The sequence below is a fragment of the Labrus bergylta genome, chromosome 15, assembly GCF_963930695.1.
Source record: "Labrus bergylta chromosome 15, fLabBer1.1, whole genome shotgun sequence".
Lineage (NCBI taxonomy): Eukaryota > Metazoa > Chordata > Actinopteri > Labriformes > Labridae > Labrus > Labrus bergylta.
In genome coordinates, this window is record NC_089209.1 from 27,667,177 (window position 1) to 27,680,896 (window position 13,720).

Consider the following 13,720-nt stretch of genomic DNA (forward strand, 5'->3'; position numbering starts at 1 on the left):
ATTAATTTATTAATCAGTAAACATAACAGTTAATTAATGTATTAATCAGTAAACATAAACAGTTAATCAATTTATTAATCAGTAAACATAAACAGTTAATTATTGATTTTATTATGAAACAAAGTAAACCCAGGCTGCTGGTACGGATCAGATCAGTTACTCAAAGCTTTCTCCAAGCGAGACGGTGGATCTGCCTCCTTTTAGTGACCTGAGTGAACAAATGAATGAAATAATAAATTAATGAGTGAATTCAACTTTAGTAACATAACTTCAGCTCTGTGCTGCCAACATTCAAACTTCTCCGTTTCCTTAAGAGATAAAGACGTTGATCGTTTGCTAATTTTGCGTTTGTGTTGGCGTCCGTGTCAGTCTGACTTCAATAATGGCGCCCAGATACTCATGCTCTAAACTCCTGGTTAATGTCTGTGTCATTCATAACCAAAGATGAATGTCTCCTAAATTCAATAATCATGTCTTTATTTATCTTTGTGTTTAAAATCAACGAGTTATCCCAAAGTGATTTCTCTCAGCTCTGAAACTGGTCTCATTGTTGTTTAAAGAAACTAACAGATCAACATCATCTGCAAATGTAGTTCATGTGAAGTCATTGTGATGACTTCTAGTCATTGGAATACAAAGTGAACAACAAAGGTGAGAGGATGCCCCCTTGTGGTACCCCAGTGTAAGTGCTGATTACTGATGACTTGTCCATGGATGTAGACAAACTGCTGCCTCTGGTCTGTCTGTTGAGAGCAGAGACGTCAGGGGAGGCAGGCGAGGCTCTCATCAAGAGTAAAAAACAATAATGATTAAATAAAATAAATATATATCTTTTCTACTGATCTATGTTATAAATGGTATTTCCAAAATCGCTGAATTTGCATATTTCATGGGAGGTGAGGCAGTGACGAGCTGAGCCTCATTTTATTGTTCAATCCCTCACAAACTGGGTCGAGTGGATGTCTTTTTCTTTCTTACAGTTTGTCACCAATGTAATGTTTGTAGACACTTTTATTATACGTCCTCACTTTCCATAGAATAATTCATGTGTTTCATGTGTGTTTATAACATATTTAGTCTAATTTGACATAAAACCGCACTGAAAAAGCATGAGGTAAGCCAGTACCTCTGCTCACCTGAAGGGGGCGTGTGTCACATTGCGTGAGGCTCATAAGGCCAAGAGTTTATGTTTGGTTTGATGTTGATCCTCTACTATGCAGAATTTTTATTTGAAAATTTCGCTCTGATTGCAAAAATAGAAGAGGAAGATTTTATATCTGAGCTTAAAGATTTCTCAAAACTGAACTTTCAATCAAAACATGAAGTGATAAATAATGGAAGACTTTTCAAACTAAAAGAAGATAATGAGGACTTTTACAACAAAGTCACAGATATTTTAGTCCAGAAGGATAGGTGAATGGACTTCATTTACAAGTAAAGGTAAGACCATGAATACACCGCAGTATATGCCTACTTTTATGTGTGTGTGTGTGTGTGTGTGTGTGTGTGTGTGTGTGTGAATAATGCTGATATGAGATATGAAACACAACCAGAATGTGCAAGCTGCCAGTTGAATGGTGAGTTTAAGCTACTCTATAAATGGGTTCATATATTTGTAAATCTGACTCTGAAAAAGTCAGTGCCTCACCAGCCACGAACCTCACCGCACGTCACTGGTTGAGAGCCTCCCTTCCTTTATTGTCAGTCAACTTTAGCTGTAGTCTCTTTTTGTTCGGTTAATTTACATTTCTCTGTATTTGTTTACCTTCACGTCTGTTGTTTCAAAGGGTTGTTCTTTTTTAATTCAAAGCTTTTTCCTTTATCTCAGGAGTAACCCAGGGTTACACATTATCTACACCGTTATGTAAGATGTTACTACATTAGTATGTACTCTATCATCTGAACATTTAAACACTTCCCAGTAGAACAAAGCATGTATACCGTCGTCATCCCACACTTAGATCTTGATTTTGGTTTTCCAGTTTGCAGTTGTTGTCTGTATGATGGAAGCAGATGTATTGTGGTCTGATGCACATATTAGTGACTTCCTGGTTGCCTTAGAAGCAGCTTTTACATTGCCATGTATAAGCCGTGTACTTTATGCACTTTGTGCTACATATGTACTTTATGCACACATCTGTACTTTATGTACACATCAGTACTTTATGCACACATCAGTACTTTATGTACACATCAGTACTTTATGCACACATCAGTACTTTATGCACACATCAGTACTTTATGCACACATCTGTACTTTATGCACACATCAGTACTTTATGCACACATAAGTACTTTATGTACACATCTGTACTTTATGCACACATCTGTACTTTATGTACACATCTGTACTTTATGCACACATCTGTACTTTATGCACACATCAGTACTTTATGCACACATCTGTACTACATCTGTACTTTATGCACACATCTGCACTTTATGCACACATCTGTATTACATCTGTACTTTATGAACACATCTGTACTTTATGCACACATCTGTACTTTATGCACACATCTGTACTTTATGTACACATCAGTACTTTATGCACACATCAGTACTTTATGCACACATCTGTACTTTATGCACACATCAGTACTTTATGCACACATCTGTACTCGTGCACACATCTGTACTACATCTGTACTTTATGCACACATCTTTACTTTATGCACACATCTGTACTACATCTGTAATTTATGCACACATATGTACTTTATGTACACATCTGTACTACAGCTGTATCCCTGAAGTCCTGTTTTGATCCTCCTCAGTTCTTCATTGTGCTCTTGTAGTACAGTCTTTACTTCATTTTTGAAGACATTGAGAACTATTGAAGCAGAAGTCAGTTTCTTCTTGTTCTCTGTCTCCTCTCTCTCCACCTCCTCCAGCAGTTTTTCTTTTACGATAAGTTTTTCTTCTGTTCAGTCAGGGTTTTGATCACATCTTCTGCTGCTTTTCTCTCCAACTCCTGACAGGATTCAGTCTTTCTCTCTGTGATACCTGTCACCTTTTTACCCTCCGTTATGATGACATGAAAAAGATGATCATATTTCAACAGATGTTGTGATAGCACATTCCTCCATGATCAGAAAAACTGATCTTAAGCAGTGTAATGGTAATAAATGCATTGAGATAAAGGAACACTGAAACCTGGACATACTTATTTTGTTTTGTCTACACTTCAACACGACCAAGAAAAGTGCAACGATAAAGGATAAACCGACAGCAGAAAAGATGGTGATATGAGGCCCAGACCGGCAGCCCACCATGAACATGTCATCTGAAAAACAGAGGATCAAGGTTATACTTGGAAAATAGAAATATATAATAACAAGAAAACCTGACTTTTTACAAATATGCCAACCTGGAACATGTATGTGTGTCTCTCTGGTCTGGTTGATGTTGTTCTGTGTGACTCTACAGGTGAACATGTTGTTGTGTCTCCTCTCCACAGTCACTCTGCTGCTGACAGTATAGAGACCATCAGGACCTCTGACGCTCTCTGTAGATCCAGCAGAGAGGAGGTTTCCCTCACTGTCCAGCCACAACACCTCAAGCTCTGGATACCAGCCTTCAGACTCACACTGAAGATTCATTCTCAGTTCACTTCCTGTTTGTCAGTCCTTTCTAAACTGATGGTTATGAATGAAACTACATCTGAAATCAAAGAGGAAGAAAAAAGAGATCATGTTTAGAATCTTATTTGTAGCTCTTTGAGTACCATTTGAGTCCACCATGGGGAGTTTTTGTTAAAATCAAAACAGCTTTACTTACAGTATACCACCATCTTATTCAAATGTACCGTGATGACCTCATGATGGAGGAAAGATGGTAAAAAGTGGCGCCGTTACATCCCGTACATGTCGCTATGTATCCCAGCATGCTTTGTGCAGCAAAGGTACTGTAAGTGCATCTTCTACACAGGATTGAACGTTAACATCTTAATGCCAAAGAAACCTTAAAACTGATCTTGAATTCTTCCTTAACCTATTAATTATAATAATATGTAAACTTCAAGTTCAAAAGCTTAACTCTTTAAAGGCTTTATATGCGATTTTTCACACTTAAATATAATAGAAATCAAGTATATTCTCTCGTGAATAAAAGTTGTTTAATTGACGGACTAGAGAAAAGAAGAATAACATACTGTACTCACTGCTTAACTGCGTTTCTAGATCGAGCATAATAAAGATCGCTAGCATTGGCATGCTAACCCACAATGCACCGCAAGTTGTTTTGGTTTCATGCTGGTGCTCAAGGGCGACATCTGCTGGATCAAAAAATCGCATATAAAGCCTTTAACCTTTGACCCATCTCGAAGTATCTCAATATATCACTGAGCTTCTTTCCCTTTGATGAGCTCTGCAGCAGCTTGGACTTATGTTGTAAAAGCCTCCTCACATTTATGAAAGAACCATGTCATTATTAATGGTACTCTTCTGGGCCAGTCTTTATTCATTCATAAGGTTCTCTAACTCAATTTTTTTTTTTTTACATTTGAACAAGATACAAACATGAACACAGAAATATATACTGGTCTGAGCTCACAAAGAAAGGGCAAAACTTAAAGATTCCAGATATTCACTCACCAACAACAAGCTTGACGGTAGTTTCTTTAGCAAGTGTAGGGATGAAGCATCTGTAGTTTCCCTCATCAGAGAGCTTCACTCCAGAGAGCTTCAGTGACACGTCTCCATTTCTCAGGTTGTGTATGGACAGTGACGTCCTTCACCTGAAGGAAACCTGTTTTTTACTCTCCAGTTCCACGCCGTCATGCCAAACATAAACAAATCTGGGGTCCAGATCAAGTCTCACCCACTCCACAGTCATGTCTGAAGTATCCACAGGGGGGTCCAGGCGGCATGGCAAAATGATGTCATCCCCAACCATTGCTACTATTGGCAAAGATGGAGCAACCACTTGGGAGTGACCTGGTGAAAGCAGGTTGGGATTTTACATTCTGCTGGTAGGAGCACATTCAGAAAATACATTGGCACAATGTTCTACACTTCGTATTGGACAGCTACCTAAAAAGTATAATGGAGTCCTAGGCTGCCTTATGAATGTCTTAAAGTTGCTTAGTGTGAAGAGTGATTTAGAAATACAGGTGTAGCGCCCATTTCAAACTGGAAGTCATCCAAGCCAAATGTTACATTAACCACTCGAGATACCTCAGCAGGTGTGAAGTTAATCGGATGAAGGGTTAGGAAAGCTGAACTACAGATGTAGACGATAAAAAGCCACAGATTGCTTTCTGTGGGCTTTGGATTCATTGAACGCTTGGATTCAATGAGTCCATGTTGCTAGAAATAGTTTAGCTTGGAATTGAGCATGTAAAGTTTTCTGACTACTCAAAGTTACCCCGCTTTTAACGCAGCAACCGGTTTATGGAGTACAAATGAAACATAGTACAACTGTAGATTAAAGGTTTTTTTTTCATTCTGTGTAATTGGAGGTGTAAGGTGGGATTTGTAATCTTTGGACAGAATCACTCCATTTCCTTCGTATTCTCTTCGGGGGCAGGATCTCAGTCTGTAGGGACTTGGGTTGTGAAGAGGGTTACCTGTTTAAGTGACTTTCTGGTGTGTGTTTATTACCTGCACAGCAGCATTGTCTCAGCAGAAGGATGACAACGCTGTGATGGAGAAAAGCACTGAAGGAGCCGAGCCGTCGTTTAAAGGAGAATCTTTCCTCCATGCGACACATTGTGGGGTTTTAAAGACTGAAATAATCACACATCATAATTACACATGTGTAATATGCAACACAGGTGTCTTTAAACATGTAGTCTTTAGCTCTTATCTAATAAATAAACCAGCTCATGTTTGTATCTGTTTTTAGGGTTCTGCATTAAAAACATCTGTTCTTTGCTTCACAAAGATATCATATCCTCCAGTTATCTTACTTTGTAAAGGAAACATGATTCAGCATATTGAAAACACTACCAACCATACTTTAAACCAATGTTACTGACCTGTTTCATGGCTCAGACGGTCACCTCATCTGTGAAAGACAAAAAGACCATGAGAGTCAAAGTCTGCCTGGGACAGGGACATGTTGCCTTATCAGCTGACTCGTGACAGCTGGAGGCTGGAGCAGCAACGTGTTCCAGCTGCCGGGCTCTAAACTGAAAACACACTTATCAATGGCTGCCTTTGACTCAACAGTCCCTGAAGACTCGTGTAAATTGTACTCGGATACATTAGCTCGTTGATAAACATATTATCTTCCTTAGGTCGGATTCGCCCGGTCGTCATCGGGGTGGGGGTGGGGGGGGTATGTTTTTGATTTAGAGCCCCCTGGTGGCTGAATTTACATACCACACATTAAAATTACTGTTTTTGTGGCAGTCCAGAAGTTTTTACTTTGTGACTCATTATTTACGTGTTTTAATCCAACACTTGCTGGAAAGGGAAGCAACGGGCAGGTCAGAGCTTTTCGTCCACATGCTATCACACTGAAAAGTTTAAAGTGTCCAAAGGGCCATTTCAGTAGTCCCAGTGTAAACACAGAGATCAGGACATCAAATAATGATTTTTTTATGGCACCAGGGAGACAGAGAGGGAGCCAAGGCAAGTTTATTTATAGAGCTGTTGGGCCTCAGCCAAAGGACTCAAGCCTGTATCGCAGTTTTTCAAGCCTAATAAGAGTTATTTTGGAGGAAACTATACAAAGGAGTCTTAACCCAGACCCCCCCCCCAACAGCAACTAACAAGTAGGTGTGAAAAGTGGTTGGTGTCTAAATTCTCTATCCTCATTGGAGGAGGCCTGAGGTATACTCACAGGCAGTTCCAGTCTTTAAAAGCAAACGCATTGCCCACCCTCTTCAAGTGTGGTCTGCCGACACTAGAGGATGCCCCCTCCAACAAGATGGACTCCAGCATTCGAGGAGACAAACCCTTTCCTCCTCTTGGCTTACATACACTGTAAGACCGGACTTTATATCTAATTAAACGATATAAAATGCTAAGTTTGTTCTACTAATTTTTAGACATAGACGAATGTGTGAATAACTTTAAGTTAAATGGCCTTAAAATACTAAGTTTTAGTCATAACCACGCCTTTTCATGTCCTTTGCATTGTGAAGGAGCGCCATTTGAAATTTTAGGTTGCAGGTAACAGGCATCTTTGCTGCATCTTCGTCCTCCGGACCGTTAAGTCAGGTAACACTGTTTTTTCTTTATTATTATGAGTGTGTCAATTTGAGGGGCTGTTGGTGAGGAGTGAGGTGTGTTTTAACTCTGACAGCAGTGGAAACCTTGTTTTCACAGTTAACATAGACATTTTCACCTGCTAGCTACCTTTTAGCTAGTGTTAGCTAGTGTTACTTTTCTCATTGTAGGAGAGGCTGTTTGGGAGAAATTGAAACTGTTTAAACGTTCACCAGTTTGCCAGACATTTTTCAGCTCTTATCTAGGCTAACTGTTAGCTGTACCTCGCCACTTTTCGTACCCGGGTGGCTGTTTGTGAGCAGTGAAAACGGGACATCATTCCCCTGCTAGCTACCTGTTAACTAACTGTCCTGCTTTTGTTACTGTTGTGTGGCGGACACCGCTTCACATTGAACAGCTGAGGGTACCGGCGACACAGAAGGATACGAGGCAGGCTTCACAGTACTATTCCAGCGGAAGAGAGAAGGTGGCGATGGCCCGGCTGTTGTACAGTGGTCTAATGAATCTGGTGAGTGCTGTTAAGTTAACTTTAGTGAACACGTTGTATTTTGAGACGGCCATTGATTTAAATAGGCGCAGTTAAGGTTAAAGGTCCCGTATTATGCTTTTTCTGGTTTTATATGCCCTTTAGTGTGTTTCCCAAGTGTCCTGTGCATGTTTAGGCACATCTATGTGCATAAAATTCAAAGTCCGCGGAAATGCGGCTTCTCCTTCCTCCTCCTGTTAGCTGTAGCATTAGCTGCATGTAATGCTCGGTTCTAGCCTCCCTCAATAAAAATGTGTCAGTCCGACGTCATTGTCAGTGTGATATCACTGATCTAAGCCCATTGGCTTGTTGTGGCAAGCCCAGCAGCTCATCGGATCGGCAGACCAATCAGAGCAGACTTGGCCCACGTGGGGTCTAACAGTGTGGGCTCAACAGAGTGCAGCTGACGGACACAGAGCGGAGAGGGAGCAAGGAGGAGCAGTACATGAAAACAGACACTTTTTTCGGACTTGAACGTACAAAAGTAGGTACATAGATTAAATATACAAACCCCAAAAAGGGCATAATATTGGCTCTTTAAATAAACTGAAAGACTATATGGCTATTTAATGTTAATCTCATGCAGCTGGCTAACTGCTGGCTCATGCTCAGGCCTCCCTGAATTTGCCCAGATTGAAAAGATTGTTGCAGCTAATGCAGAAATTCTGTTTGTCTGCCACAAAATGACAGCATGGTTCTGTAAGTACTTAAGATCTTACCAACTTCACTGTAATGATGTCACCTGTATGTGTGTGGTCAAGCTGTCAGAGTTAAATGATGTCCTCCCGTTATCAGTGTACAGGGTACAAGGAGAACCTATGGTGACACTGAGAAGATTTGTTATTTGCTAAATACCTGTCCATCCTTTTTCCCCAGGTGGCCGTGCAACAGAAATTAACCATGAGGGTTACTGTCTGTGAGGGAGACATACGAAAGATGACTTTTACATCAGACAAAGGTGAGTTGCGTTGTCTACATCAGTCTTCTCCCTGTCTTCCCACAATCTAAGTTTCTCCCCTTTGCCTTTATCGTTTCTTTCTCTCAGTTTCTCAGTCTCTGTCCTGAATGCAATTGTTCTCTCACATTCTCTACTCTCATCATTTGCTCCTCTCTCAGCTTGTGTCTTGTCTCATACTCTCATCTTTTCTCCTGTCCTCTCTCCTTTCCTTTCATGCCATTTTGTCTTGTACTTTCCAGTCTTGAAAATTAGACATTTTTGTCATTACTTGTTGGAAAGTTTTGGAATTTGTTTGATAAGAACTGTGTGTTGTTTTCTATGCCCACTATCTTCCAGACCATGGAGCCAACAGACATCAGGTGCCTTTGTCTTCGGGGACTGCCGGTCATCTTGGGAGATGATCCTTCCGCCTTCTTCAAGACATGCTTCGTAAGTAAATTAATTTGATTTAAATGTTTCAGCTGCATTTTCTTTTTCCATTTTAATTTTGAACCTTTAATTAAAATAATATGCTACTAACTTTTTCAGTGTTTCAAATACTTGTACTTCTTTCTTTTGGCTAGACAAATTTTACTAAACAATCTCAATATCTGCATTATTGGTTAATGGCATGACATAAACTGAAAAGACTATAAACATATTTTAAAAATAGGCTCAATTAATGTTAAATATTTTACTTTGGCTGTACAAATAAAAAGGAAGCACTTGTGGCCAGGTCGTAGTGTGCCTTGCTATTACAGCCATACAGCTGACACGAGCAGCGGCTCATGCCAGGCTGCAGAGGACCATTGTCTACGGATTTTGAGTTTCTCCTATTTTATTTGCAAAAATATACCTGAAAGCAATCTGTGGACAGTCCAATCAACATAACAGCATGCCACTACAGTTTTAATGTCTATATCTGTAGAATATGTCACAGACTTTAACTAGTGCACCATCTTTATCAAAAGTGTACTCCACGTTAAACAAATGGGCTGGAACAGTGGGTAAACTCTCCTTTTGCAATAAGTACTTGTAAGCACAGATCCAAATATTGCAGTTCATTTAAGAACAATGTTATTGTCCTTTCAATTAGAGGTCGACCGACACTGGATTTTTAAAGGCCGATATAATTCTGATAGTTTGAGGGAGAAAAAAGCCGCCATTGGCCACTATTGGAGCCAGATTCTGCTGCTGCCGTGAGGTTGTAAAATGTCCTACCAACGCCGATTAAGACCTCTACTTTCAATAATTACTTTCAGTGTACGGTTTATTTTTGATGAGGCTTTTCATTCTTAACATCTGAAGGTAATTTTAAATCTGTTTCTCTCTCTTTTAGGACGCAACTGACAAGGACTCATACAGTCAAACTCCAGTGGGAATCCTTTGCATTGATGAAGAAAATCCTCAGCTGAACCCATCGTGTGTTGATGGATGAGCTGGCTAACATTCCTCAGGCCTTCTGTGTCCTTTTTGGACTGATTTATGCCCTGCACCTGGACTATCCCAAGTACATGAAAAACACCTTCTTTTTGTCCAGCAGGTGATGCTCAACCTGGGTAAAAGTGAGCTGGCAACCAAAATTCAGACTCTGAAAAATCAGCTTGTACTGTAAAACGGGGTTCCAAGTAGTTATGCTACAGTTCCAGATATCAGGTGCATTTTTATTTTTGCATTTCAACATGTCTGTGCACTGTTTGCACTTTATGCTGGATGGCATTGGCAGAGATATCATGAAAAGAGGTTGATTAATAACAAGATTCTATTTTTACTCAGTCCTAGTATTACGTAAAGTAATCCCATGCTGTTAGTATTGTGAACGCAGGGTATGGTTTTTAAGAGTTTTTGTAAATACCGGTAACTGTCATAAAGAGAAAGGTTGAAAACCTAAAAACTTGCAGAGATTTGTAAAGCAAGGCATTATTTTCCTTGACTTCTCATGTTGTTGTTTGAAGTTAAAACTTCTGAAATAAAACAGAATAAGAATGTAATTTTGTTATTTGCTTTTATTGTTAATTAAAATGTTCTACTGCAACAAATTAAAAACAGAATTTAAAATTGTACATTTACATTTTAAGTTAAATCAACTTGTAATTTAGTGCAATGGGCTTAACATAATAAGTGTAATAATTATGCAAAGCAATTGACACTGTAAAAGCTTTTAAGTTAAATCAACTTGTAATTTAGTGCAATGGGCTTAACATAATAAGTGTAATAATTATGCAAAGCAATTGACACTGTAAAAGATTTTAAGTTAAATCAACTTGGCATTTAGTTTGTTGTACTTAAAAACCTAAGTTAAATTCACTCAAGTTTTCATTATACATTACTTACATTTTTTAGGGCAACCGGTTTCCTCAAATTTTTGAAGTAAATTCAACTCATCCGGGTTTACAGTGTAGGTTAAACTCCAGAGCTGAGGCTGTTCAGTCTAGGTAGCTCTTCACATGCTGACTTCAAGCATCAGAGGATTCAGCTGACTACTTCTACGGCACATTTTTAGGGGTTTTCGGCGTAATCAGATGCTATCAGGTTTGAGCAAAAAGAAGGGATTTTTCAAAGGACGTCATTGAACGCAACTGGACAGGAGCGCTGAAGAAAGCCCACTGATCCCTGAATCCACAAGGACACATAAAGAACTCGGCTCCTGCAACCAGAAGACCCTAGAGCAGGGCTCTGGTCGAAGATCTGAATCCCGCTACCCTCCTCTTACTTCTGCCATGAAGGAAACCTGCCTGAATCTGTTGATTTAATATTCAACAGAGTGACGATCCAACCAACTTTGCAATGATCACCAGGAGTTACTCCAAGTAAGAGCTTTGGTCTGGGCAGAAATAGTTTAGTAGAAATAGTGCATTTGTTTTATTGTGATGAACCGCTGTGTTCGCCTATGTGTGTAATGCTATGCTAGTTTACCTTCAGTCAACGGCTTCCACAATCAGAAAGACCAGAGTACCCGCCGTTGAATCAAAGTCCGGCCACTGGCTTTCTGGTGTTTAAGTAACAGTTACTGAACTCAGCTCAGAGAGCTCAACTATTTCAAAAGGCAGCCACACGGCTTCCTTTGTTGTCCACCATTTTGGTCACGTGTGATAATTTTTGTTTGCTTAGATTAGTTTGTAATAGTTACTTGTTTGATTAAGTTCATTGATTTTGGATTGATGTTGCTTTGTTTAAATAAATTCTGTTATAATTTAAGAGAGCAGTTGTTTGTGATTACTGGTGTATTTGCATGTGATATAAGCTGGGTGCGAGGGCTTTGTGTACGGATTTCACGCCATCAATTTATTAAAGATAGTTATTAATTATTAATAATATTAGTAATTAAGTAACTGATTTGAGACTGATTTTAGTGATATTTTGGTTATGTTTCCCTGATTTCAGGGTGGTGTTCCCGAGTTGATTAAACATAGTTTAATGATATTGTTATCTATATTAATAATAATAATTAAATATAATTATTAAAGAATATAACCAAAGTTGACTGTATAAACCCCCAACATAAATGGTGCCCCATGTGAGGTCTTCAATTTAAAAAAACAGCTTTATTGCACTGTTAATGCACAGTAATCCAAATTTTTAATCCTAAAGGAGATTTTTCTTCAGGAAAAATTATATTTTCTTTTGAAGATGAACTTTTCTTGCTTGTTGTTTATTCAGAGCAGACAGCTAGCTGTGGCTTAGTTGTGTTGTATGTTGTTGGTTAGGGTTAAAGTAATAACTGTTGTCCCCTTTGTGTCCATACAAAAATTGGACAAAATGATGCAGCTAGTGTGACTTTCTCAGTGAACATGTTTTGTTGCATTAATCCAGATTTTGATCCTGAAGTATTTTACTAAAGGATTGTGGTGCTTTTTGTTGTTTGAGACAACAAGTCAGACATTTGGCCGGATGAGAGGGTAATCTAAATAATTGTTGTATGGCCAGCTGTCTGAGAGGTGTGAGTTCCCCCAATCCAGAGGATTTGATATGGGAACCCCCCACCTAAGCTTCCAGGATATAGAGCAGCGATCAGTTTTAAACTTATATCAAATTTACTCTCCTGTTGATTTAGCTTTGTTTAGTTTAACCTACATTCCAGGATAGAGCTCAGTTTGGAAACTCAGATCAGAGTTGCTCTCCTGGTGATTTGGCTTGGTTTAGCTTAGCAGCTTCCAGGATATAGCGCAGCAATATGTTTGAGTACTTAGATCAGATTGGTTCTCCTGTTGATGTAGTTTTAGCTTAGCAGCTTTGCTAAAAGTAATCCACTGGGTTTCTGTTTTACCACATAAAATATTTACCTAGACCCTATGTGAGCTGGGAGCTGAGACTCCTTTTGGATCAGACCACGCAGCACTGCAAGAAACGGTTGCTGGTCTGTCACACCTCTCCTCAGAGGAGAGTGCCAACCTATATAGCTATTCAATTAGCATTTGTGAGAAGAAGTTGTAGTAGCTAGTTGATCTTGTCAACCACTGAGCCAGAACCACCACTAACAAAGACAGAATGTATGCAGAAGACATACATCAACCATGGGCCAAGGCTCGCTGTGGATCAGACGATCCACCCCTTCATGGTGGAGTTGCTGGTCTTATCCACCTCCCTTTAGAGGTCCTTGCCCCAAGTGGAGGAGTTCAAGTATCTTGAGGTCTTGTTCACAAGTGAGGGTAGGATGGAGCGTGGGATTGACAGACGGATTGGCTCGGCGTCAGCAGTAATGCAGGCGTTGTGCCGGACCGTTGTGGCGAAGAGGGAGCTGAGCCTGAAGGCAAAGCTCTCGATTTACCGGTCGATCTACGTTCCAACCCTCACCTATGGTCATGAGCTATGGGTAGTGACCGAAGGATTGAGATCGCGGATATAAGCGGCCGAAATGAGCTTCCTCTGGAGGATGGCTGGGCTCAGCCTTAGAGGTAGGGTGAGGAGCTCAGACATTTGGGGGCAGCTCGGAGTAGAGCCGCAACTGAGTTTGACAAGAGCCAGTTGAGGTGGTTTGGTTCATCTCATTAGGATGCTTCCTGGTTGCCTCCCTTTGTAGGTTTTCCATTCTTGCCAAGTGGGAGGAGACTCAGAATTCACAGGAGGGATTCCATATCC

At 39.9% G+C, this 13,720-nt stretch overlaps 1 protein-coding gene and 1 long non-coding RNA gene across 2 annotated transcripts; one reads left to right on the forward strand and one right to left on the reverse strand.

The window, feature by feature from the left end:
- Positions 1 to 1,192: 1,192 nt before the first annotated feature.
- On the reverse strand, positions 1,193 to 6,039 carry LOC109991675 (butyrophilin subfamily 2 member A2-like). The gene is made up of 6 exons (XM_065964136.1): positions 5,981 to 6,039; positions 5,604 to 5,728; positions 4,822 to 4,937; positions 4,675 to 4,738; positions 3,371 to 3,616; positions 1,193 to 3,286 (listed from the first exon to the last, which is right to left on the reverse strand). Exons 2-6 carry the CDS (start codon positions 5,710 to 5,712, stop codon positions 3,051 to 3,053), a joined length of 771 nt encoding a protein of 256 aa, XP_065820208.1. The 5' UTR covers positions 5,713 to 5,728; positions 5,981 to 6,039; the 3' UTR covers positions 1,193 to 3,050.
- Positions 6,040 to 8,579: 2,540 nt separating this feature from the next.
- On the forward strand, positions 8,580 to 10,699 carry LOC114920849 (uncharacterized). Its single transcript, XR_003809134.2, has 3 exons — positions 8,580 to 8,662; positions 8,999 to 9,091; positions 9,981 to 10,699. It is a non-coding gene; the product is annotated as an uncharacterized lncRNA (long non-coding RNA).
- Positions 10,700 to 13,720: the final 3,021 nt, after the last annotated feature.